Below are 27611 nucleotides of genomic sequence, written 5' to 3' on the forward strand. Positions count from 1 at the left end.
AGATGTAACATCCCATCTATGTCACCCACATTCCACTCCCCTATACATGATCTATCAAGTGACTGTTACCAAACATGAGTCTGTCTTGCAATAAGATCCAGAACTGCACATATGCACTCCCTACATTACTGTTAAAAATCAAATATAAAAACTAAGAAAGAAAGAAAAAAATCCCCAATTCTCTGCCCCACTGAGGCTCATATTCTGTCAACAAGTCCTTGGAATTCAGCACTCACCTGGAATCAGAACATGGTGTGCTGCAGTCAGAGTTCTGAAAGGAGGGAATTTCCCGTAAGATTTCGGGAGACACAAAGGTCAGGAGGCAGTCATGGGTTTGTATGTGCTGTATTGAAACGCTGATTCGAAACACGATGTGGATAAAAATAAGTATTGAATTTGATCCATTTCCAGTGACTCTTGGAAACAAACACTGTGTTTATACTGATGTATTAATAGATGAACATCACCTCTGATGCAACTGATGCCAGTGATGGATTTATTTGGAGCCTTTAGCCTGCTAATCCCATTAGTGAAGGCACCATTGATAGAAAAACCATCCCTAGAGATGCCGCTATTTTCTCTTCCAGAAATACTAAGAAAAGGCAAGTAAATGAGTTAGGGATTTTCCACACATCATTCATACAAATCTTCCATTGCTTCATCTGCTGACAGTCAGACAGGTAGCAAATATCACAAAATGGGAAAGACTATTGCATTGGGAAAAAGGAGAAAGGATTTTACTAAAGCTGTTTTCTACTGCAAAACTCCTAAATGGAAACTTATTTGGCATCTCTGCTGGAGCTGAATTGGCAGAGTAAGATGGAAAGAAGTCCTGTATCTCATTACTGCCTCTACTATCACTAGCTGGAAGCCTTGGAAAAACAGGTCCCTTTCTGTTTAGATACAACTGTGCTGCTGCTGTACAGACTGTCTGGCTTTCTCCTTCCTCCTCAGTATGGATGACACCTGCAAGGAAAGGCTCTTTGTCTTTTCAAACCTTTACCTACTGCTGCTTATTTTGCACCTGACATCTATTGGTGATATCACACTGATTTCCTAAGGAACAATTACAATGCCAGCAAGGTGGATAAAAAGCCACCTCACCTATATAATTGTGTTCTCAATCTAATTTAGTTTTTTTGCTGTAGTATTTTCATTAGTTACTTAAATGCAGACAGATAACAGCTTTCTAAGACAACTAAAAATTGGTGCATAGGAAGAGCAATATTAAGAGCTACTTAATCTTCAGTGGAGCCCAAACATGACCTGGATTTAAGGTGACCAGTAAGTGGCAGGAAGAAGAAAGATATGTAGAAAAACTCTGCTTTCATGTCAGACTTCCCCAGAAATAAAGCGTGGTGGAAAAGAAGATCAAAAGCTGTGACACATGCTTGACTGGGTGAATTATTTCCAAATAGCTGTACTGATGAAAGAGACATACCAGCTACTTAACCAGCACAGGAAAGGTGTTCTTACACCTCACATAAGCCTCATTAGGGCAGTACAGTATTCTACAGACACATCCAGGCCAGTTCAAAGCTAAAATAGTAACAAGAACCCGTTAATCCACTGGACTAATTATCACTCTTGAGACCTAAGCTAATTTTTCCAGGTGTTTCTTTGCATAAGATGTATCAGCACAGAAGGCAAAACTGTGGGTTCCCAATATTCTACCTTGTTTTTCTAGTTTAGGGAACACAGTTTCCATGCAAGAGCAGCAGAAATTTGAATTCCATCATTACACTGTTTAAAGTCTGACAATGAAAAAACAACTTGGTTTAGCAGGCAGAACAATCAGCTAATAGGAAATGGAAGAGCTGACACTATTTCTAGATAAATCTATAATTTTTCACTTTTTCTTCTTTTTATTTGTAGTTTATTCAGTGCAAAGGATCTGTGTGCTTTTACAGAGCTGAGCACAGTTTCATCACAAGCAGTCTTTTTTCAGTACAACAAAAATGCTACATTTTTGTTTCATTTTTGTTTCTCTCACAATAGGTTAGGGCTGTGTCTCACACTTAAAGATGCCTGGAAAATGGAATACTATATCCAGATTAACACAAAAGAAAACAAAAGCTTAAGTCAGTCATATAACACAAAGAATCATAGTCCCTCTGCACACCCAGCCTTTAAGTACTTATTTTACAGCTAACACTGGAAATTAGACCCCCACCATCCTCTTCTCTCACTAATAAACTGCCTGATTTCTCTTAAAGTCACAGACACTCAAAGGGCACATTTGTTACAACTGTGCTGTATGTGCTCAGACAGAACTATCTCCAGTCAGATTGGCCTCTTTAGACACAGTGAGATCAAACAGCTCACAAAATCCTTTGATGGAAATTTAATTCTTTAAAAATATGCACAAGGTAATTGAAAACACATTTTATGATATTTCAGATTATAAACAGTAGATCTCTGGCTGGGTTGAACAAATAGCATTAAGCCTTTTTCTTCCTTCTGAAAAACCACAGTCCTTGGCAGCGTAAGACACTGATGTGTTTTCTGTACCAGCACAGGGAAGCCAGTGATTATAATGAAGAGCTTGTGTTAGAATGCAAATTGTACTCCAACAGAATAAACTATCTGTAAACATCAGTTATTGTTCATTCAAAGCCATTTTGTGATATTAGCATGTTTTTCTAAGATCTAAGCACGAGGCCTGGGTTTACTAGATACCCCACTCCCCACTTGCTCCCTTGCACAAGTCTTCAGGAAAAAGCAAAAATAAATATCCTTTGCTCACAATCTCCAGTCTTATCATCAATTCTACATATCCCTAGAACAGAGTAAAAATTCCAAGTCCACCTTTATTCACTTGGTATTTAAAGTCCGTTGACTTTGCTACTACTGTGAAATTGAGATTAAATAGATTTGTATGCAAGCTTTACAAAAACAACAGTTACAAAGGGAGACCCTGCTTTATCCATAGTACCACTTCCACACGCATGGAGGTCTGTTTGGCTCCATCACTAATATTTTGTGCATTTGCTACATGAACAAGGAAGCCCTGAGCAGCAAATGCCATGGGGCTGTTCAAAACTTCAGCACTCTATGCTGCCAGACTACTCTAACTTTGATTCTATTTTCTTCTACCTTCCTGGCAGCTAGGCAGAGCTGTTACATGTCTTTGTTACATGCCACAGAAACCACGTGTAAGAACATGACAACCAAAGTATCTTTTTCTTCCTCTGAAGAAGACAGGATGTTAATGAGGTGGAGTGAGAAACAACTCTGGTAAAACTGTTTTAGAAAACAGTACTTCTTTCAGAGCTAATTTAATTCAGGATAGTGTGAAGGAGGTAATTTCTAATCAAAGAAAAGAAGTGTAAAACTAGCCTTACCTTACCCCAAAGGAGTGGGGATCCAGGAGCACACAGGTGTTCAGGGTCTGTGAAAGACTCTGCTCCAGACTCTACTGCAATCATACACAGGGCACCTGTGTACCTCAGCCTTCATCTGACTTCATGCATGGGAAGCATCTCAATGCATTTAAAAGCTCTTTCAGTAGTAAGAGTCTGTGTCTCTCCTTTCTCCTGTCCTCAAGGGAAAGAGGTGGGGAGAATCCAGAACTGTCTGGGGTGCTCAACACACCTCAGGCTCAAAACACCTGCCTCGTGCTCAACACACCTCAGGCTCAAAACTGCATGCTGCTCTTCATTACCTGTCACATTTTTGACAGACTGCATAACTCAGTCCCTAGACTTTCTCCTCAAACTACAAATCATACTTAGTCCTAAAAAGGAATGATTTTTATTTCCACAGACTTGGTTTCATCTCAACATCTTCCAAATCAGTGGACCTTGAGAAATACAGAAGTTTTTCTCCTGAGCTGGAGCAACACAGATCAAGGAAGGTTCAAAAAGCAGACCAATACTGATGTAGCCTTTCACTAGGGTAAAATGCACCTTGCTTCAGCTTTCCCACTGCTTAAGCCACAAATGAGAAAGTAAAGACAAACTTTTGGTGTAACAATGGTACTCACCCCCTCCCTCTCTGCTCCCCCGTCTCTTTATATTGACAGAAGCCTCTTCATTGTGTGAGGGTTAAAGAGAAGCCCTCGTTTTGAGGAAAACGCTTCCCCCGTGTCAGAAATAGTTGATGTTTAAATATAGCTTCCTGGTTTGTTAGATTCACAGTAACACACAGAGTCTCTGAAAAATCAATGCATTTGAAAGGTTAGGGTATCATCCATGCTTTAAACCCTTGTTCTTTTCCCTGGGTCACTGAAAGAATGTGCTGCCCTTTATACAAAAGAAATAAGAAGTTAATGTGTGAAGTCTGTAGGGCTCCCCTCTTCCATAAATTCCTTTTAAAGGATTCCTCATCATAACTGAAGTTTTGAAAAGTGCAACAATCCAAAATGGACAGTGCAATCTAATCATAAATCAATCTTTAAAGCGAGAACACACTCAAACTGTGCAGGAGGAATTGCAGTGCCATGTGAAGGGAGGCATCTGTGCCTAGGTAAAGCCCAGCACACAGTGGTGAGGCAAAGCTGAATGGGCTGCTTATTGTACTGCACCACACTCCCTGGGTGAAGTGAAAGTAGAGGAAAATGAAGTCTTTCCCTCTCACAACTAAAGCTAGAACAATGAAAATCACAGGGCAGCATTGACTTGTTAAACAGTTTCTGCTGGCTCTATTTTAAAACTCTAAAGGCTTTGAAGTGGAGTTGTAAACTCAATTGATTTCAAACAAAAGGCTAATGTAATCCACTTTCAGCACCAGTACCATGCTGGCAGTGAATACACCCTTCTCAGTAATAGAAATTACTTATTAGTGTTTAAAGCAATTCATTTCAATGTTTTCAAGCCACTTAAGAAGTTGGATAGGAATGCTCTTGGATGAATTCAGCCACAGAGAAACAAAGCCAATATCTGGACCTGTTTTACTGAGGGACAGCGAGGCCTCCAGGAACACTAGCATTAATATCTGACACATTCATGTGTTCTTTCTGTCCCAAACTGCTTTCCAGGTATTGTAGTTTTACATATGACTTGTTACACCCAGCCCTGGAGTGCAGCCATCTCTGAGGTGGGATGCACAGATTTAGCTCTGCAAGATCAGCAGGATCTGATAGAGCAGTAGCAGACACTGCATCAGCTTATGGGGCTGGGCAGCTCTCCGTTTCAGACACTGGAATATGGAAAGTTTGGGAAAGACTGGTCACCCTTTAAAAAAATTATAACACAAGCCATGAAAATGTGGCAACAAGATCAGAAGTCTGCAAGAACAGCCAAATGGAAAGAGATCTAGGCAGGAACTGATTAGAAGAACATGGGACAGACTGAAGGGAATTATCAATTGTAGAAAGTCTAAGAAAAACAAGAACAAGTAGAACATAGAACAGGTCAAAAATTGTAAATGTTTCCAATAAGTTTCACAGCATTTGGCCCCTTTATTTGGAAAGTATATGTGATACCCCAGGGGAAAAGAATGACTCAAGGCAGAGTACAAAACTAGGCAGATTTTAAAGTGATCTTGACATAGTTTTACATGTGCACATGAAAGCTGCACTGCCTGGATTCACTGTGGGTTTGAGTTTCTAACCAAGAGGTAGATTTTGTATTAACAGACCCCTTGGGACGGAAAAACCTCTAGAACAATCCAGAAAGGCAGTGCTTGGCAGTGGACACCCAGAATAATGGACCCAGGAGTGCTTCAAACTTCCGAAGGTAATTGGAGACCTGCTGAAGGCCCACTGATCAGAATTCATGATGTCCAGCAGATGTATTCTGGGCTAGATCTGCTCTTTGATCTTCCAGGTCTCTTGGAAAAAATCTACCTTATCATTAATGTCCAATAGATTTGGACAAGGACAATCTGCTGTCAAGAAGCTTTTGTAAAAGGAGGGAGGAGACAGCCTAAGAGGATTTTGCTATAACCATTTATAAATATTTGAATTAATATTTCCATGTTGTTGACAGTTTCCAATGTCTGTCTATCCTTGCTTCTACAGAACTGACCTGCATGTTCGTCCTAGAGCTCTTCTTTGTGGATAAAATAACTATGCTGAATACCTTACAAAGCTTTATGACTTTCCTCATCTACTTTCATATCACTTGACCTCATTCCAGACTTAAGAACTTGGAGACCAACAGTCTCAAATTAGGACACTGAAATCCTTTAACATAACAGCAATTCAAAAAATATCAATCTGTAATTAGAGGAATTAAGCCATGTTTGATACAGAAAAAGAGAAAGGAGATTTTTAGATGCATCTCAGCATCTCAGAATAATTTATTTTAATAAACTTTATTTTACTAGCTAATTAATAATGTTAAAATAATTTTATTATTTAATTAACTTCATTAATGGTTTATTTTAATAAACAATGCAAATGTTTTCAAACTCAGATGAGCACAAAGCCATCTTTAATGTGAATGCCAATTACTCCTGAGTCAGGTTACACAGTCCCTCTCAAATTAAAGTTATACTCCAAATGAAGTATAGAAATGATTCTTTACTTTTGTCAGTAACAAAATACCACAGGTACATCCCTATCTCAAACTTCTCTTTACCAGATAGGAAGTGTATGCAGTCTCTCCAGCAGACCAGACAGGTAACAACCTGAACCCACCAAGTAAACAAAACCTTTGTGCTTGCCAAGGATGAAAAATAATTTGGTGAGCATGAGACCTCCTGCAGGCAAAAATGAAATGTTATGACAAAGGTCTCTTTCTCCTATTTTTCACTCACTTCATACTTCCCATTTTTTGCTGCTGCTCATCACTAGCTAATGTTTGACTGAGCAGACTGGGGCTGCACAGATTGGCTCAGAAGCCAATGCTGAGCTCACCCTGAGCTGTTACACAACAATTCTCACCCTCATTACACACTCTTCTATTTTTCTAGCTGCTGTGATGCACAGTGAACAGTTAATGCTCACCTTTAAAGCTGTATCAGTGCCACTGGAATTAGCCATCCATTGAATGAACGAGAGGAATTCAGCACCTCAAGGCTTCTTGTTTCAGGCTGCCTGCCAACTCAGGTGGCTGCAGCAATTGCTGCTCTCTTTCAAATATCTCTCCACAACTCCCAAAGCTAGAAATTTACTCATAGAAAATAGAGTGTAACTGTGGTATCTGTCCAGTCCCCAAATTTTACCCAGTTATTTTGAAGGGGAAATCTGTCTCACTAGTTTGAAAGTCCTGTGTTTACCTACAATTTTCATCAGGACAGCATTTTACAAGAAGAAAGCCTTCTTAGGATGGCACAAACATTTTCTCTACTCCCTAATGGCTTGCTTAGGGTTGCATACATTTACACCATATGTGAGCTGTATTTTAATGTGCATGGCCAGCGAGGAAAGCTGTCACCTCTGCACCCCCAGAGGAGTGTGAAAGCTGGACTATGACACAAACCACAAAAACAGGCAGTGGGCCAGATCCCAGAAAGCAAAGCAATTCTCATTCTTAAGCACTTGCTGGTTTCCTATTGACTGCAGTGGGAAACTTCCAAGTTCCCACTCCCAGTCTCTGGGACAGTAGCAAAAAAAATACACACTTTCTAAGCACATCACTGCAGAGGTTAACAAACCTGCATGGCCCTGCAGCTTCACCACACCGGCTCACACACCACTAATGGGACACTGGCATTGATCTGGAATTCCCTCCTGGCAGTTACGGATTTAAACTCCAGAACAACCACATCTCAAAGGCATTTTGCCCGTGTGAAATACAATTGTCTGTCACTAGTCAAGGGAGCTTTACAGAACTAAGAGCTTACAGTATCACTTCCTTCAAATTCACAAACATGAAACAGAGCACCACACTTCCATCCCTTCCACGACAAAAGCAGGAAATTCCCCCCACCCATTATTACAGGGGAGGAGTATTTAGAACCCGAAGTGGACAGCCAGAAAGCTTAGCTGGAGAGAAGCATAGGTTCCAATTAGGGAAGCAACAGCTAAAGTACCTGGATAACAACAGTAAATAACTTCAATAAACAGAAATGGAAAAGGCTTCCAAGATTATTAAAGCAACAGCAAGTGGAATGGAAGTGAATGTATAGATGCTACAGAAGAGATAAAACAGAATTGGGATCAGCATCTCACAAAGAAGTCGTTCTAATTAAATTGATGGAGCCACACCGAATGGGTAACTGAGAAATCCCTGGATGAGGTTCTGGCAGACAGAGCTACTGAGAGCCTTGATGTATAAAGAAAGGAGTAGAGAATAAATTAGAGGATGTAGTTTGATCATTAAGTGCAACGTTACCAAACTATCATTGTCTGTAAATGAAGTCAGACAGCCAGAGATGTTGGAAAGCAAGCCACAAAAATGCCCCAATGTCTCATTCTTATGCATATCATATCTCTAGTGACCATCAGTAGCACTTGCCTTGGGAAAGAACACAAAGCCAGAGTAAGCTCACAGCAATTCTTTCCCAAATACACCCTCCTGGCTTTTGGCAGTCAGCAGTTTATGGACTTAAGAAGTCAGACCATCACGTTTCATAGTCCCTGAGTTTAACCTCTATTAATTTAACCTCTTCCTGAACCCAGTTTGGCCTTCTTGACATTTTTATTTTAGTGAGTTCCACAATCAACTGCACATGCTTGTATTAAAAGAAAAAAAAATTCAAAATATTGATATAAGACTATTTGTTTGAAGCTTGTTGTCTGAGTTTGACTGACTTCTCCCTTTATTCAAATGAAGCTATGTCTAATTATTCCTTGTTTACCCTCTCCAAGTAATTTCTAGTTTTATGACACCCTTGGCCTCCAACCAAGATTTTTTTCTCTAACTGGAGAGTCCTACTTTACCCTCTGGTCCTATGGCTGTCATTCCATACCTCGGGAGTTTCTGCACATCTCTGAATCCTCAATTCTATCAAGCTTTTCTGAGTTATAATCGGAGCTGCAGATACAAGTCATAAAAATACCAGAATAATTGTTTCTGATTTATTCTGAACTTTCTTATTGGCCCTCCCCGGAACTGACAGTTTGAAAGAGCTATCCACAGCAATGCCAAACCCCCTCGCTCTACATAAGAATTTAAATTGCATGCTTCATTAACATATTGCATGCAGGTTCTCAAATCCCTAGTTGTATTTATTACTACAATACTTTCTGATAATATGTCTAGAATTAAGCCAGACACAATTCTCAGCACCACATCTCAGCAATGCTGTACATATAGGTGAACATTCACTCCAATTCCATAAAGTTTTCCAAAGTTGGTTTGGGAATAAAACCTACCTTGAACTACTCTCATATCATCCCCTAGCACTCAGAGGTATTTGACATACAGAGGAACAAAAAGCCACCAAAAAAAATCCCCTCCATTTCTTATAAGTTGATCTATAATTAAGAGAAGCCTCAAGAAAAGCTGTGTGCTCAATTCTCAATCTTGGTACTTGTTTTTCCCCCTTCTCCAAGAGCATGATATATGGATATAAACCAGTAGCCTCAATGCTTCACACACACACACCTCCCAAGTTAACAGAAAAGATGAAAACCAGCTGTATTCTAATTTGCCTCTGTTCTAAGCGATTCCCACATTTATCAATATTTCATCCAGCTTTTTTTTGGCACCAACATTTTCAATATTACTTAAAGGGGAGACTACAGACAGGAGGGGAGAACATAAATATAAATCTCACACAAAGGAAAAAAAAACCTATTGCTGCCAGGTTTTAGAGTGGGACACTTGCTTTACAAGATCATTTGCTGCCTTTTATGCTTGCAACAGGACTTCTAATAATTTTCTCATTTTGAGCAACCAGAACAAGCAAAATTAATATAGATTCCTTTGGAAGTAGAAGAAAGCTTCTAATTCCCTAGTTCTTCAGTGTTAACTCAGAGAAATTGACCAGTTTTAATCCACCCCTAAAAACCAAATATACTTCAAAGGGTGCTTGGAAAAGATTGCTTTTTGCTCACCCACTGAGAGCTTCCGGGTTCTGCACATGCAACAGCAGGTTCCAAAACAGCAACTGGCTCAGGAAACTTCTGAGGTACCAAATCCACAGGTGGAATGCTGTTTGCCTGGACAGCAAGTGAGAGAAAAATACTTCTAGAGGCTTTTGGAGGGCAGCACTATGGTTTTATCCTACGCAGCAAATCCACACACGCGCTCGCTCCATCGCACAGGCACGGGCTCTGCCGGCTCCCTGGTAACCAGCTCTCTGTTTTGTTGACCAGACTGTTGGAAATCATTAGGGAAAGAAAAGCATGACTTGGCAGTAATGCCCTGGACTCAGAATACATGAGTTGTGCCACTATCAGTGAAAAGGGGTAGTAACTACAGTGACCTTTTTAAGGTACTTCATCTTTCCAGGACGGAGTTCCTCATGTTTTACTTCTAACAGGATGGGACCTTTGTGTTTCTAAGTGCAAACCCCTTAGCTGTGCCTGTTGTTAGTGCTTATAAAGCAACACAAACACATTTCTGATCTTCAGTCCTGAGGGACCTTGGATCCACACTCTAAGTATCAGCAGTTACCAATGACAACATTCACCTCCTCCTTCCTGTCCCATAGTCTTACCCTTCCCTTTTTAATAACTCTAGCATTCACCCAAGCGCAGAGGGATCTGGATTAGGACTGAAAATAAAATCACATTACATTCAAAAGGACCATAACCTGTAGTTTGAGTATCTTCCTTTCTTCCAAGATGCAACTTTTCAAAGGTCCCTCTCTAAATGGTGTCTTAATAATATAGTCTAGGTTGAATTCCTGAAACTCTTTATTGAGGAGAATAAGAGAGGTAAGACAATATCATTTCCATGAACAGAAAGATTGTTTGTCACATCAGAAAAAAGTCCCCACATATGACATATGATCAAAATGTGCCATTACTTGCTGAGATCCAGAACAGTGCAGAATTGGAATGACAGAAACTGCTTCAGAAACTTTCCAATAAATGAGCTGTCCACATTTATAAACTGATAACTGGAGTTTTGAGCAACCTGGTCCTGTAGAAGCTGTGCCTGGCCCTGGCAGGGGGTTTGGAATGAAATGACTTTTCAGGGCCCTTCTCACCCAAACCATTCTATGACTCAATGAACAGGTGCACAGAGTTCACCAGTTTTGTGAGATGCTGCAAAAGGGCTTTCCCTTACTCAGGGATGAGGATGAAAGAAGGAAAACCAATAAGCAGGGAACATAATGGCTGAGTCCCAGGAAGTGTTAGCTGGAAAGGGTCTCTACACATCCCTAACCCAAAATCTTGCTTGAAGCAGAACTTCCATTTCTGCCATTTCTGGGCAACAAATTTCACAGCTGCACTACACTCATAAGCTTCAACAGGAACCACTCAAGCTGCAACCTGGTCAACTGCCCCTCATTTTTGCATCTGCCACTACTGAGAAAAGCTTGGGTGTTCCACAGTTGTAGTTCCCTTTCAAGTAATTGCAGGCTGTGATTTGACTGACAGCTCAGTAGCAAAACTAAATATGAAATCTTTGTAAATCGACCACTAGAGTAGGATACACTTAGCAATAAAATCTTTGAAAAGGAAATAGTGAAACTGAAGAGTTAAATTTTCAGTTTCCTGCTTATTTACAGAATTTTGAATTAAATACAATAGCAGAGTAAAATAATATTTTTTCATTAAAAGTAGAGTTTAGTTAAAAGTGACATTTTCTTCCATGCTATTTGAAGAGAAATAATGTTTGCCCTGGTGTCTGTGATTCACAGCTCTCAATTCCTCCCAGGAAATAAGAAATTTCAATGTAAACTTTTTTCTCCCCTTTAATGTAGGAGTGAAAAGGGGAAGAATTTAATGAGTATTATCTGCTCTGTTGGCACTCAGAGGGGCTATGATCGAGAGAAAAAACACCCCACGGAATACGTAAAAATGGATTTCATTACAAAACATAATTAGTTCCTGCAAAAATATTCATTTTTAATGAATTCTTTTCCAAGTCTAATGTCATCATAGTCTAAGTTATATATTCAAATCTATGCCATTACAGGACGTCTGTATTAGCCTTTCTCCTTAACCAAAACAAACACACAGTCTAACTAGAATAGTATGTGTAAAGTTAGTGTGTTCATGCCAAGACACTGCACTTTCACTGTTATTTGCTTTTCTTCCCTCTGCTTCTGAGTACCTTTGGGATGTGTCTTCATAAAGCAGCTATTGAATCAACATACAGAAAGTTAGTATTTTGCAATATGCATTCAAGTTACTTTAAAAGGTAAAATTTTGGGTCAACTAACTGATTTTGGGGAAAAATTTAATTCATTTACCTCACTAAAGCCAAAACTCCTCCCTAGGCAATTCTCCCTAACTCTTAAGGTCAAGAGTGCTCAACATTCCCAATTCAATCTATTTGTGCTCTTGGATGGAAACAGGTTAATGACCAGATCCAGACTAGATGCAACTCCAATGACTCCATATGGTCTCAAACACTTTCAGAATTGTCATGGCAATGATAAGCATGAGCGGATCCATCCAAAGTATGAAGCTGCTCATGTCTGACTGAGATTTGTCTTAACCTGGCCATTCTCATAAAAATCAGCACTTCCATACTGCCTCTGTCTTTTAGGCAGTGAAGCCAAGCTGCTGAAGAGCCACAAAAAGTTTTTCCTACCATTTTTGTACATAAATTTCTTTTACTAGGTTGTTTATTCAGCCCATACTAAAAAAGTTCAAGTCCATGAACTGCTGCATTTTTAGTCAAAGATGGTGGGGTTTTTCAAGAAAATGTATTGTGCTTAGACAGACATGACTGGTATACTTTTAAAATATGTTCTATACAGCTATAGCTTAGGGCGTTTGTGCTTATTTGCAGAGAATGCTTAACTAAGAAAAATTTGCAATATAGCAATTTTGAGAAGAAAAACGGAAGGAAGAACTCAAACACCACAATATTTGTTACATTAAACAGATCTTTTCTAGCCAGAGCTTGACCTTCCTTTTCAAAGGGAAAATCATCAATTAGGAAAACAAGGTGATGCTGACGCTTAGTGAATTTCCCAGTGGGTACCAGCTGATCAGGAGAGTGAGCAACACAAAACATGAAATACACGTTACCCTCACAAGGAGCTCACTTAGATTAGTGCACCTATTTACCAAAGCACAATAAACAAAGACATAAAGGAACATGCCTGCTTTAATCCCACACTGGTGTAAAGTGGTGTTTACTTCACTAGGCAAGTAGGGGTAGAGGTGTCTATTCCTTTTCTCTAAACATTTGAATGCAATTTTTAACAGTTATGACAGTAAATCTACAAAAGTAAAAATATGTGGAGATTACATGCCACAAAATGCAGAAATCAATCAGGACATGGAAGGAAGCAGTAGTCTGTCAAGTCAATAGTTTGTCTAAGCCTTGTTTTCCCCTCACCACCTTTACCCCAAATCTAACAAATACGGAAAAGCCCCAGATAATCAACAGGAGTATCCCTACTGGCAGATGGATGTCTTCTATGGAGTTCATCTGCAATGGTATTCATGTCCCTCTAGGCCTCTGTTTGAACATTGTCACTATGGAAACACATCTCTGATGCCCTGCACCTTATCAGGCCTTCTCTATTTAAATTCTTTTCTTGTGTTTTTAACAAAGCCATTCACTGAACCTCAACTAATCCAAGATTCTGTTAGGGGTGAGGTTTTTGCTTGGTGGGGTTTTTTTGTGCCTTCACTATCGTGTCTCTTCCAAAAGGTTCCCTCTCCCACTAATGCCATCTGACAGGCTTTATTTGACTCACACCTCTTCAGTTATTGGTTCAAAAATATTATGGCTGCATTTATTGCCAAACTGATTCTACTGGTTTTATCCCCCCCTCCTGCCCCCCAGGATACATAGTTTTCAATGAAAATTCCACTCATTCAAAGGCAACTTTTTCATTTTGGTTTTAGCTGCTTAGAATCTGCCTGCAACTACATCAGATGCGCCTATGAGTTCTCTCTAGAGCATTCCTAGGTTAGAGGTATAAAGGGTTACATCTCTGTAATACCAACAGTTTATCAATTCCAGATGCATATGGAATCCAAAATCCTGTGTTTACAAATTCCAAATATTAGAATACTTTTGGGGAACAGAGACCAGGAGGGGCGCTGGGAAGCGTCAATGTTACATTATGCAAATGAAAGAAGGCAAATCTGGCTTTGACCTCACTGCATCCAAATCTGGTGCACAGGCAATTCTTCTCCAAACCAAGCAAATGTTAATCCTGCAAGTGCCCCTGCAGTAATAACTGAAATTCATACTATAGTTCTCCACCTAAATAGACAGGAGACACATTGAGTTTTTTAATATGGCCCATAACTGTAATTTAAAGTGAAGCTCCAAGAGACATTTTAAGGGATTTTCTGATACTGTCTAGTGTGAGGAGAGATGGAATTTTATCAGTTTGCACAAAACTTCAGCGCAGAGATGAATGAGAGTTATAAAAGAATTTTATTTTAGTCTTTCATCACCTTAGGTACTCTGGGCTGGCTAAGAAAGCAGAAGATAGAGCAACACAGTAGCCTAAGACATGCTGTGGCTCTCACAGTTCTCCAGGGGACTGGTAAAAACATAGAGGCAATTACCACCAACTATGGAAATGAGCTTCAAAGCTTCCTTGTGGCTTCCACTGGGACAAAGCAACTGTGTGTGCGATGAGGTTTTACTAGAAGGTGAAACTGGAAGAAAGCACACACCTCAAACATTCCCCTTTATAAATTTAACTGCATTATTTCTAGGCTTTAATTGAGCAAGCTCTCTGGTGGAAGCAGGACAGCACAATTCACAGGCCATACCCACTGGACTCCATTTCAAATGGAAATAACTTTTAGGAACCTCATAGAAAACTGCAGATACTCTCATGTGTTGATATTGTAGATGAGTAATCATTGTCTTTACTCTCTTCATAACATACCACCTAAAAGCTTTTGAGAGGTGGAAAAAATGACAAATCACAGTAATGAACTTTAAGTAATATTTTGTACAGCTAATTTTGCTTTACTGAGGAATAAGTTTAAGGTATGGCCAAGGAGAGGATTAAACACAGTGCTGATTTCCAGGAATTTAAAAGCTGAGATATAAAGTGAGGAACTAGGAAGAATTGTGCTACTTTAACTTTTTGGCACAGTTCACTTTTCACTGGGTAAAATCAAGGTATTTCCAGGGATCATGGGCATAACATAATCAGTGCTCCCACCTCCTCCTGCCCAGACAGCAGAGAAGCACAGTGAGAAGTCAGTGGTGCTTCTGGAGAGCAACAGTCCCACACCAAAAGCTGCATCTTTGCAATCTTAATTGGGTTAACTTCCATGTGTACATAACCTCCAGGTCCATTTTGTTTCTCATGGTAAACATCCCTCTTTTGAGCCCCACTCTTGATAGCCATTGTTATCTAATATCAAACCACTAAAACCAAACAGAAAAATGCTAAAATAATTCTGAGTACTGAGAGAATAGGATAACCAGAGGCATTACAGTCACAGGTGTAAAATGAACAGTAACATACTCAGGTGAGAAAGCAGAACACTTCCAATATAGCAGAGAGCAGAATCCCTCTAAATAAAGAACTCATATTTCACCCAATTGTCAGACTTTGAAAGAGGTTGTAAGGCACAGCCATTGTAAATAAGGCTGGACAGGCCCACCTGGGTCTCATTCACTGCAAGGGTACTGCAGGAGTTGGATACTTCTGTGTACCACATTATCCTCCCATTATTTCGTGCAGTTCTCTCTGAAACTACTGAATGTAAGTTGTGCTTACATTTCTGAGGGCAGATCTGGGCAATCTGCCTTTAGCCTCATACCACTGAATACATTTCCTCTTCTCCCTCCCTGCCCACAACTTTAAGAATTACACTGGGAACATAAATCTCTACTTCAGATTTCCTTGGTTTAGATGGACCAAGCCAAGACATTTCCTGGCCCCTCAAACATCCACAGCAATGAACCCAATTTATTCTCCTATAGAAGAAACTATAGCTAGTGTCACTGATATGCATTTTCTGTCCACATTAATTCCATTTTTTAATCCAAACTAGAGCAAGACTTGGGTTGCTTCTGTACTTTTCAGGCTACTGCGGGTCTTTGAAAGACAATTTAAGTGGTGAAATGAACACTGGTTTTCCTCAAAAGATTTCCCAAAGAAAGCTTTACTGATCCTTCCACTAGAAACTGATCACCAGGCAGTTGCCATTATGGCATGGAAACATTTGGCCAGATATAAACAAGACACAAATGATACGTTAGGGATTTAGCTGGTTTAGAGCTATGGCAGAAGGAGTTGGCTTTCTCATGTTGTGTCTTGTATCCATAATTTCAAACTTCTATGGTGTTTTTGCTGATCTGGCTCTAAAAACAAGCAACGTAGAACTCAGGAGTGTAGCTGATGAAGGACAGGTCACAAACTGAATTTAAATTAAGTACAAAAATGGAACTTAGCCAAAACCACGAGGCTCTCCTTGCTACTCTGCACCCTACCAGCCTAGAAGTAGGGTGCAGAAGCCCATTTCTACAAAGAAAACACTGCTTCACGGTCTAGGAGAAAAAATATTTGCTGATTAAGAGAAAAAACAGGGTTTGCAGCATTGTTGATGTCAGCAGTAGTAGAATCAGCTGCAGGTCCTCTTCGAATGAGGAGGCATACTGCAATAGGAACCACATTGTCTCTAAAAAAATTTCAGAGAACATTATGAGCAAGTTGTCTCCAACATCTCAGATTTATAGCATGGCCTGGCTCAGAATCACTGCAATTTCAGAGCTTCCTCACAGCAAAAACTGTTATTAAGGCCTGAAACTCTGGCCAAGGCGTTTATTCCTATAGCAGTTTATCTAGTTTATCTTCTTCTCTTCTAGCCCAAGATGTTCAACAGCAAAATGCTCTCCCTAAGCTGAATGTCAAAGTGTGTGCAATAACAGTTTAGAGCTACAGCATCCACCTCCAATAAAGCACTTTGTGTGCAAACCACTGGGGTCATGTGTCTTGAAGTCATCAAAACATATCTCATTCCACCTTAATCTCTTCTGACATTAAAAGAGATCACAGGTAAGAAAGAAGAAAATTGTGCTCTGGCACGTCCATAGCCAGTATCAGGCATTTATGTGTGTGAAACAGAAATGCGACAAAGGTGGAAGAAAAAGTTCAGGGAAATTTCTATATAAGCTGTGATGCACAAAACAAATGGACAATACTGCTTGCACAGGCAACAGCTCTTCCAGACATTTGAACTGCTTGCAAATCCCACCAAAAATAAGCAAACTTTCAGTTTATTGAATCCATCTCTTTTCCCTTAGGGAACTGTAACATTTTTCTAAGACTGAGAGGACTCAAATCCAAAGGTAGATTCACTGTGACACTCCAAGCCTCCCAGCTGAGAGACTCTTCTGCACAAGTCTGCATTTTATATACTGATGTATGGAAGAAATCCCCATGTAAGAAAAAGGAGATTAGAGGTTAATCTTTGCTTTAACAATAAAAATAAGAAGCTACTTCACATTTCAGTCTCATGGGTTAAATGGAACCAGCTGTACATGTGGCCATCGTGCACACAAAACACTGCCACTAAAAAGAAGAAATTTCTTTGTGGGTCAGAAAAGTGGGTAGGACACTACACTGCTGTCACAAAGGGGCAGCTCATTCAGTCTGACCAACTGCATATTGTCAGTAATTCAATTTAACTCTCTCATTGATATTGAGCCTGATCAGTGCTGCCTGGTTAAAACACAAAATGCAGGAAAATAATTCTAAGCAGTGGTGTTTCAGGAATTTTTAACAGCTGCTGCCTGCTTCATTGCTTGAACTCAATTCTCTGAATTAAATCCTGTGAAATCCAGTATTTGCCCCAAGAAACACAGCTGGGATTATCCCAGAGATTTCACATGCACAGGATACATGCAGCTTCAAAAGACAGCTCCCTGCTGACTGAAGGAGGAGCAGGTATTACAGGGCTCTCAAGTCTCTGCAAGCAATATAGATATCATATCCTTTTCCTGTATTACTCTATAGACTCCAATAAATCTACAGAATTCAGCTTACCACAAGGCTACTGTTTTTCAGACCAACTGACCCAATGACTGGTATTTATTTGCTGAGACAGGCTCCATTAAAATAAAAAGTAAAAAAATCCACACTCTTCCTCCTCATCACCACAAAGATGGCATCTTGTTGCCAATTTGCCTGCCAGGAAGCCATCTGGAAATAATATCAATACCACAGTCTATAGGCATCCCTCCAATGCATTAATCAGGTCATTAGAGTTCAATACTGACAGCATCTTTAGGAACTGGAAAGGATAAAGCTGTGGTAATAAGGCACAGTGAAGATGGATCCCTAGGGCCTAGTTAGATCTTCCCCTCCTTTTTTCTTTAAAAAGCACACAGCATTAGCATTTTGTTCCCCAGTGTTTGGTTTAAATTTACCATTCTGGAGAACTTCGAAGCTCCAGCAAGGCCTCTCAGTTTGACGTACAAGCACATAATGGAAAATGTCTTCCACCTCACTCCTGTCCTTAAAAGGACATTGCAAAAGTCTGGAGAGAATTAAATGGGGCATGACAATGATTTGGAGACTGGAAAAAATAGATTAAAAATATAAATATATACATATATGCATATTATAGCCATACGAAGTTCAGTTTAAGAGGGTTACAAGCTTTCTTATCACACAGAGCAGTACCTACAGAGGAAACCCAGCAGTACCAGATGCTAAAGTTATCTCAGAGACATACCAAAACCCAGGGGCTGGAAACTGAAGCTGCAGAAATCTAAAACTGAAAATGCTTTTCTTCTACAGTATGAAGAAAGGAAACAACTCAAGAGGAAAAAAATAGTAATACAAAAAAAAAGGTGTTACATGAGATTGTGGTCACCTATCTTTCTCAAATGAGAAAAAATTTCACATGAACTTTCTGAGATATCTGTTTTAACAACACCATTGGATATAGTACAAGATGAATGAAAGGACACACACTTTTGAAAAGCAGCAGAGTAAAAGCAGAAGCACAGTAAATCCCAAGATTAAAGAAACAAACATGTCACAAATACTCAGTTTTATCAGTTCAGTACAGCTCCCCATTAGAAAAATTATATACATATCTATCTACCTATCTGTAGATATATCACTGCATTAGAAGTAAGCAGCTGTTCATCATCTTGGACAAAACTCTTTAGAGGCAGTGACAAGGCTTTCCTCAGTGTTTGCACAGCAAGCTGGCACAATATAACTCCCAGTTAATTGCTGTGCTGTGTAACTCCAGCATACAAAAGGGAGCAGTCAATCCTTGTTCTGGGTTTAAGTTAACCAGAGCTATTCAAAATAACAGTATCAAATTCTGATACTGGACCTCAACTCAGGTTTTGTTTTCACAAGTTGAGATTCAATATTTGTGAGACAGTTCAAAACTTTTCATTTTTCTAGCAAGCTTTTTTTTTTGCTGTTGCTCTGTTTCCAGAAGTATTTCTTCTTCTCCTACAAGGAACTTTGCAGGGCAGTTTTCCTACAAACCACATTCAATTGATCCCATTTGAAGAAGAAAGTGAATAACTGCTGTCTGGAAGGGGCAAGGTACAGGGAATCCATGTAATAAGTATAAAGGGTTAATTTTTCAGGCTACAAACTCCCAAAAGTTGCTTGTAGTAGCTTCATGTCTACTTTATAAGCACCTAAGAGTCTTCTTGATCAGCACACAGAGTAGAACAGGTATGGATAATAAGTCATCAGAGTAAATGTGAAAACAGTTTCAGAAGTTGAATCTCTCATTTTGGAAGAAATGATAATTTTGGCTTGCCACTTAACTAAGCACATATTTTTGAGCTAATTAATCCAGCTGAACCAATAGCACTGATATTAAATTTCAAGTAGGGGGGGAAAAGAATCATACATTGGAGACTCATAGCGAATTAGGCTAAAAAATTCACCCCCAAAAGATTCTCCAGTGAGCTCCAGAAATTCTGCATGTGAAGCATGCAGTTTCAAGCTAAGAGTTTAAATATTTGATAATGCCTAAACACTCTCATGGGTCCATTTGCATTTCTAAGTGACTTTTTTTTGTTTTGGTTTTGGATTTTTTTCTGGTACATTAAGCTAAATCTAGGCTAAGTCTGGATTAAAGGTAATGCAAATATGTTCACACACAAATTTTATTCAATAAACTCCTAAACTGATTTTAGTTAAAATAAGAAAACTTTGCATTCAGACATAAAAACAGAAGATTCATCTTTCTTACATTTTTTTCAGGTTTTAGAGAAGTCCTTTCAAATTCCTTTCTCTCTGACACTCCTTTGTAAAGTGTTTTGAAACCTAGTGATGAAAGTATTATGGACTATGTATATGACCATACCACTCATTAAACATTCTAGTAGAGATCCTGCAAATAATCCAAATTAAGGAATGTTAAAAAATTAATTGAAAGCAATGAATTATTATCCTGATGAAATAATTGATACCTAAATATCAAACAAGTGAAGTCTGGCTGCAGTAGCTACATAAACCTGCCAATCCAATAGCAAAGAAGAAGATGGTCTCTAGACAACAATGAAAATCCTTCTGAAGCCTGGCAGTGAGAACAATGCCACAGCTAAAGCCCTCCACAGAAGTCAAGGACCACAAAAGATCCTGACAGCCACAGAAACTTCACTTAATAAGAAATCACTCAAGAGAATGGGTTAGTCAAATACAGAACTGTAAGAAGTCTACTGTATCATGAAGATCAGTTCCTCTCCATGACAAGCAACTGCTTCACTTAACATCACTTCCCTTGCATGTGTCACAATGAAGTGATGAGGCACAGGTTTTCACCACAGATGTTATTTCAGTCAGCTTTGATGAAGAAATTGCTCTGGACAATTTCACTTTCATTTTTTTTGCAGTAACTATAGAAATATAGAACCCTGCTTCGTTATTTAGCTCATCATAGGATGGGGAACTCCTGCAATTCATCAGTAAAGTCATCACCCAGAGACAGCATATACATTTCCAACAGCTTTCTGGTCCTGGAAGAAATCTAGCAGGCTTGAATCCAAGAGTTTCAACAACAAAGCACAGACACATAGCTAGATTTGAAGCAAGATTGGTCCAGCACTCACAGGTTAAATAAAGGCTCAAACAGATGAACTCTGCAAATTTAGGTGTTTCCATTTACAGAATGCGAGGCATTCTGCATTCAGCAGGGGACAGGGTGTGCCTCAGTGGTAAAAAAAAAAAAAAAAATTAAAAAACCCACAAATAATTTAATCCTGTGGTCAGGGCAAAAAGAAGACAGTAGCTACATTTATTCACCTACCCAGGTATTGTTGATTAATATTAGCTTCAACTAGCCAAGCACTATTAAACACCAATAATTTGTTTGTGTATTCTGTTTCAATGCTGGATTGCATCTGCACAAGCAGTCCTTCAAAGTGCATCTGTAGAGAGTAAACACCTGTACTGCTCCTTCAAATGTATACACATGTTTTATGGAATAAGGACAATCCTCCAGTAATTGCACAGGAATGAATATAAACACACTTGAGCTCTTGTAAACATGTCCACAGAGACTTCTCATATAACCACAGAGAGTTCTCCTTCAGGTTTTCTTTCATCTCTGCAAAACTGGAAAAGCAGGGCTATCTTCCTGTTGGATGTTTCAAGCGCGTAGGTTTTGAATTTTATAAATAATTTAGTTCAGGATTTCAGAAGTACAAAGTTTTCATCACCACTGCACATACTGTATGCATGCAAAAGGTAATAACATATCCAGCTCCATTAGCAGCAGACAGTTTCATACAAAGCTTGTGCCCTTCAGTTTTGATAGATGGCTTCCACAGAGTATTACAATATTAACAGGTGCTGTACACCAAGAACACATAAGGATGTTTAGAAATATTCAGTACTAGCCCCTGTGCAAAAGAAAAGGATGATATAATGTCATTTTTCTAGATCCATATACAGCTCTCCAGTGGAAAAGACACTTCTAAGTACAGGGACCATCCAAACCAGAGAAAACTATAAAGGCTGCTGGTTAAGTAACACAAAGAACAGCTCTGATGAAAGGGTCATCAAACAAAACCTATGTACAGTTATTTAATTTTAAGAAATTGAATGTGAAGGATGTGAAAAAAAAAAAAGAGGACACTCAAAAGGAGCAGTTCAAAAAGCAGGAAGACACAGGGAGAGTTAGGAGAGTATTGCAGGGCATAGGTCAGCTCTTAGAAAATGGATTGCTTAAGTAAAGACAGGGGAACCCATAAAACATGGCAAGTAAAATGTAAGCAGGAAATTAAAAGGGCTAAAAGACAATCCAAAAACTGCCTGCAAACAAAGATGACTGTGCTAGTAAACAGCTCTTGAAATACATCAAGGACAGGAAACCAGCTAGGAAAAGCAGTCCAGCTGCTGGATGACAAAAGTGTATAAAGCACAGATAGGGATGATACAGTTGTAGCAGAAAAGCTCAGGGAATTCTTTACATCAGCCTTTACTGATTAAATCTTTGGGGAGATTTCCACATCCAATGCACTCTCTGTTGCAAATGCAGTAGAAGAACCAGACCAATCTGAAGTAAAATCAGGAAATACCAGACCGAACAAGGAAGCTAGATGTTAATAAAGCACTGAGACAAAACAATTTTCACACCAGTTCTGAAGAAACTCAAATATGAATTTAAGGACCACTAGCCAAGGTATGTAAGCCAGAGCTACAGAGAGTCTCTGTGCTTGAGAATCACAAATCTTGCCTGCATAACTTCCAGCTGCAGGAAGGGCTGTGTAGGGAACCTGGAAACCACAATCTGGCAAGTTTGAATTTATTTAAGTAGGAGAATGAACATTAGAAAGAGTAGTGCTTCACAGGCTTTTTAAGATGGAGAGGAATCAGCAATGCAGTTCCTGGGATGAGTGCTGGGACTGGTGTTAGCATGTTTATCAATAACATAATTAAATTATTGAGGAAAGTTGGCAGATAAGCTTTAGTGTATAGCAATTCCTCAAGGCAATATCAATTCTAAACATTCCTACTTGGAAGGCAGAGCCATCAGACAGTTCTCTGAAGCCCTTGGTTCAGTGTTCAAAAAAAGCCAGCAACATCACTGGAATCCTCTGAAAAAGAGGAAGGCAGGACATTTCTTCTCACAACCTGAGCGCTCCCACAACTTTAATACTGTGGTCTGCCCTTCACATACTAAGGAGGACATTATTACCAAGTTGTCAAAAAGGGCAACCAGATGGAAATGGAGATACCAAAAAGGCTGGGAGTCCTCAGTTCAGAAAGAAGGCATATGTGTAGTGGATATGACCAGGTGTAACAAAAAACTCATGAGCTATTAAATGCACAACAGTGGTTTGCCCAACCCTTCAAAACAAGAATGAGGCAGTACTCACTGCAACCAACTCATTTAAATAGAAAGGACATTTTATCCAGCAGGTTACAGGCTTCTGGAACTTGCTGTCACGCAAGACTCTGAAGGCAAAGGATGTTCATGGGTTCAAAAAGGGATTAAACAAACTCCAGTCAACAGGTCCGTAAATAGACACTTAAACGACTAAACAGGTACATGTCCTCTAATATCCTTAACAAAAGAGCTGTGGAAACTGGAGATGTGTGGAGAGAAATGGATCTCAAGAAACAGCTGTTGGAGGTTCTCCTGTTAACTTGTCAGACACAACAGTGGGCTAACTGCAACACTGAGGCAGTTCTAAAGTTATTAATTTTTTAGGTCAACTTAGAGTTCCTACACATCACACCACTTCCTGAGGATAAGCAACGATCCCAACAAAAGAGCAAGGTGATAGAAAGCAAACATATTCATTCTCCCTCATGACAGGGGTGAGAATGGGACAGGGATAGATACAACAAGCAAAGAAAAGGAAATGAAACCATTTAGACCAGTTACACGTTCCAGAACTTCTCTTATAACACCCTTTCCCTAAAAACACCTTTAACATCTGCACATACAGTACAGTAATTATTTTACCCACCCAATTTAATTTTTAATTCATCAAGGTTTCATTTTAGAAGCATTTTTTAAATTAACACTATCTTTGAATACAGTGAGTTATTTATAGCTCTAAAAATGCGATCAGCAAGGCTGTATTTCCTGTCTTGTAAGTGAAATATAAGCTTGGATAAAAGAAAAAAAAAAACCTCACAAGAAATGCAATTACAGCAAGTTTGTTTTCAAGACAATAAATACTTTGTTTTCATATTCAATTTATTTAGTTATCTTGTTGCTCATACAGTTTAAAAAAAAATATTTTTGTTTGACCCTTCAGGAAAAAAAAATTAATGCCACACAGATAAACGAACCAAATTTGACAAAGTTCTCTTGTTCCTGTCCATGACACCATCTGTGTCAAAACCTTACACTTGTAAGAAAACCAGCTAGAAAGGAACTAGTACTGGAAAGCTCACCACAGAAATCATGAAAGGCATGAACAGACATGAAACATCACGCATTTTTCGACTCTGCAATTTAGTGAGTAGGCTTGTTACTGCAGTCCCCTCTCCAATATCAATAGCCACACGTTACTAATACAATATACCTGTATTATAGGTGTATATGCATTTAATAAACCCACAGGATCCTGCAGTGCTTATGAACTGATGAGTAAGTCAAAGAAGGTTACCTCAGCTGTCCAGCAAAGTACAATATAATATAAAATCAATGTAACAACAAGTACTAAAACTTATTTACACATTTATGTTTACTTTCACCCTCTGAGACAAAGCAAAAAGTAAAAAGTGGTACAGCATTTGCAGTTAGAGGATCCTACATTAAGTTTAAGGTCAATGTGGAGAATGGAACAAGGCCCACACTGTTTTACCTGGAGAGCTACCTGACCATGTCCGACTGTCCTTGCTGGTGAGGTGTCTGCAAGTCCTTATTTTTGTAACCTCGTTTTCTGGCCGTCACTGTGGTCCAGTCAGGAAGTGAGCCTCCACTCCTGCTCAGGCTAACATGCACAGCTTAGCTTGGAAATACCTTGTAAAAGGAATATAACTGAGCTCTGTATCAGGGAAGAACTAAATAGATTGAGTGGGAACTCAACACTTTATTGCCATCTGAGGTGAACTTGTTAAAGGCACAATTTCCGGTAAAGTGAAGGAGCAGTGTTTCTGCTGACTGAGTTTAGAAGCATTATAAGAAAACACACATGAAACTGACTTTTACTCTGCACAAGACGGGATTATTTGATCATTAAGTACCCCAGTGCCCATGTTCAGGCTAACCTTAGCATAAAACTTCAGTAAAATTCCCCATGGGCTGCAGCAAAGGCTGGGTCCCGCAGGCCGGGGCTGAGGTAAAATGGCGGGAAGGGCTTCGAGGGCGGCATGGCCTGCACAGCACCGCTCCTGCCCCCTCGCCGTGAGGGGATTCCCTCCTGGATACCCACTGCCATCGCACAGACACACCTTCAGGCACATCCCTGAGCAGGGCTGAGGGAGGCAATGCAAATCCTGCCCCTCCCCTGGGAATGCTGCAGCTCAAGACTTCCCAAACCCACGGCCTCTTCCATTCAAATGTGCTCGGTCCACTCACAAGCACAGACACTTTCACAGCAACATGAAAAACTGCTGTGCTGCAAAGGAACAGGAAAATGAGTAGGAAGAAGAAAGGGAAATGTAGGAGAAAATAAAACAAACCTTCTTTCACCACTCCCCTGTCTGTGAGAAAGAGGCAGCCAGAACGCTCAGACTCACAAGCCAAGATCTCTTCTTAAAAACCTGCAGGATACATGCTCAGATATTTGCCTGCCTCTTTATATAGAGCTCAGTTAGCACTAAACGCCTCCAGCTGGTTTCAAGTTACAGCCAGGGGAAGTAGTACCATAAAATTCCTCATAGCCACCCAAACTATTACTCTTGTATTTTTTTTCCATGTGGGGTCATCACACCCCCTCTGGAAAGCTTAGAGGTGTGATACGACTGCAGGCCTCTTCAGAGAGAGCCTGACAATGGTGTATTATGAGGCTTGTTGTAACATCCTTTCAAAATTCTTAAGGTCCAGTGGTTTAGAGAAGAGGGTCTTTTGTGTCTGCTGTCAGTTCCAGGAAGCTCCTGTCACTGGCATGGAGACTGCATATGGAAAAGAGCTGCTAAATAGACCAGTTAAAAGAATATAGGCCCAGTTTTGCTCCCACGTCACTGAAAACCATGAATGCTGCAACTCTGTTGAGGTCAGAGGAACTGCACTGCTGGGATGTTGGGGGTGAGACACCAGCTGTTGTTTCCAAGCCAGGGCTCCCTCTGCGATGTTCTCTCAGGCTCTGCCCATGGTACACCCCCGGGGCCACCATGACCACAATGTCAGCTCTCAAAAAGCAGCCTGTGCAGGCAGGGCTCCCCAGCCTAACCCACAACAGCTCTGCTGTAAACTTAGGCTGCACAGAACAGAAGAGGTTTCTCACCTCCAAAACCAGGCTGGACATGAACTAGTTGATGAGTCAGTAACGCTTTCAGACACGAAGCAATGACTTAATATCTTCTTCTTCTTCACCAAAGGAAAGGAAAGCTTATGATCCTAAAAGGTCTGAGGTAAATAACCTAAATAAAGCAGCCCATTCTTGACAAATTTCTCTTCCTGCGTATTTTAAACACAGCTTGCTTATTGCTTTTGGTTTGTAACTTTCCTTCTGATACAATCAACAGTAGAAGAACATCCAGTGTATGTCTGACCTGGACTTTGTGAGTGCTTCTTACAGAATACACCCATATACTTTATTCTTTCATTAAGTCAGACTTAATCTTTGTCCAGGAGAGATGGTCAGAATTTTGGTACTTAGGGTTTTTAAATTTTTTTTTTAAATTACATTGATTTCAATTACATGACATAAAACTTGTGAATGAAAAAACCCTTAACTTCAGTATTTAACAAACTGCTTGCACTATTATAAAGAATTAATGGAATTATATATGTCTTCCTTTGGGAGACAAGCAACTTCTTATTAGTGAACACTGCCAAAAATATTAAGCAACTACATGCATTTTATAATGGGGTATTAAAGCAGACATCCTGGTTACTATTTGCACTGCACATTCACATAGTAAACTGAATTCGTGACTGTCATTTAGAAGATATGGAAAATCTCACACCCCCATCTCACCTTGTTTGCTATTGTTTTGCACCGGAAATGTTCATCAGTTTATAGAATTTGGAGAAAGCAACATCACCTTGAAATCAAGTGCAACAATGCCCTGCTCGGAATACAGAGCCAGGAGCTCTTGCTCCTCTGGCCCATGCTGCTTGCAAAACACAGCTCTCAGAGGCCTCTGCAGCAAACAGGAAACTTGCAGTACTTCCAGGCAGATAAGAAAAGCTAAAACTGGGATCCTTTCATTATTTGGAATAGCTCAGAGTGCCTGTGCCATGCTCGGTACCACTGTGTCTCCCAAATCCTCTTTGTAAGAGTATTTGCAGCTGGGTCCTTGGTCTCCCCATTACTCACTCATCCTTTAACATTTTGCTGAGGTTAACAATCAGGAGAGTGATTTTTGCTGCTTAGCAGTGGTTCCCACTGAAAGCTGGATTACACTGGTTTAAACAGTATATAAAAGGTCTCCGGGTGAAACTACAGGCTTGGTGATCAGATTATCCTTCACTACACAGTTCCAGTATCCTTTTTGGGTACATTTTTTTTGTTCAGATATCATCCTGCCACTCTGCAAATACCTCCAATCACAGGACTGCTGAAGAATTACAGAAAAAAAAAGCAGTAAAACAACAACTCAGAAAAATT

At 39.7% G+C, this 27611-nt stretch overlaps 1 protein-coding gene across 5 annotated transcripts in view; it reads right to left on the reverse strand.

Annotated features, from left to right (window-relative positions):
• MYLK (myosin light chain kinase) overlaps positions 1-27611 on the reverse strand; it is a 196917-nt gene that overhangs the window by 164364 nt on the left and 4942 nt on the right. Inside the window, exons 1-2 of one of the 5 annotated variants that reach the window (XM_064435024.1) lie at positions 25519-26065; positions 24699-24856 (exon numbers count right to left, since the gene is read on the reverse strand). The exons of 1 other annotated variant lie outside the window; for it this stretch is intronic. Coding sequence is in view for 1 of the 4 variants with exons in the window: in XM_064435023.1 (XP_064291093.1) it covers positions 9890-9917 (28 nt within the window). In the remaining 3 variants the exon portion in view is untranslated. Of the gene's footprint in view, positions 1-9889; positions 9995-24698; positions 24857-25104; positions 25223-25518; positions 26066-27611 lie in introns of those variants that run through there. 3 more of the 5 variants (XM_064435026.1, XM_064435025.1, XM_064435023.1) reach the window with 3 other exon arrangements.

The sequence above is a fragment of the Passer domesticus genome, chromosome 10 (genome assembly GCF_036417665.1).
Source record: "Passer domesticus isolate bPasDom1 chromosome 10, bPasDom1.hap1, whole genome shotgun sequence".
Lineage (NCBI taxonomy): Eukaryota > Metazoa > Chordata > Aves > Passeriformes > Passeridae > Passer > Passer domesticus.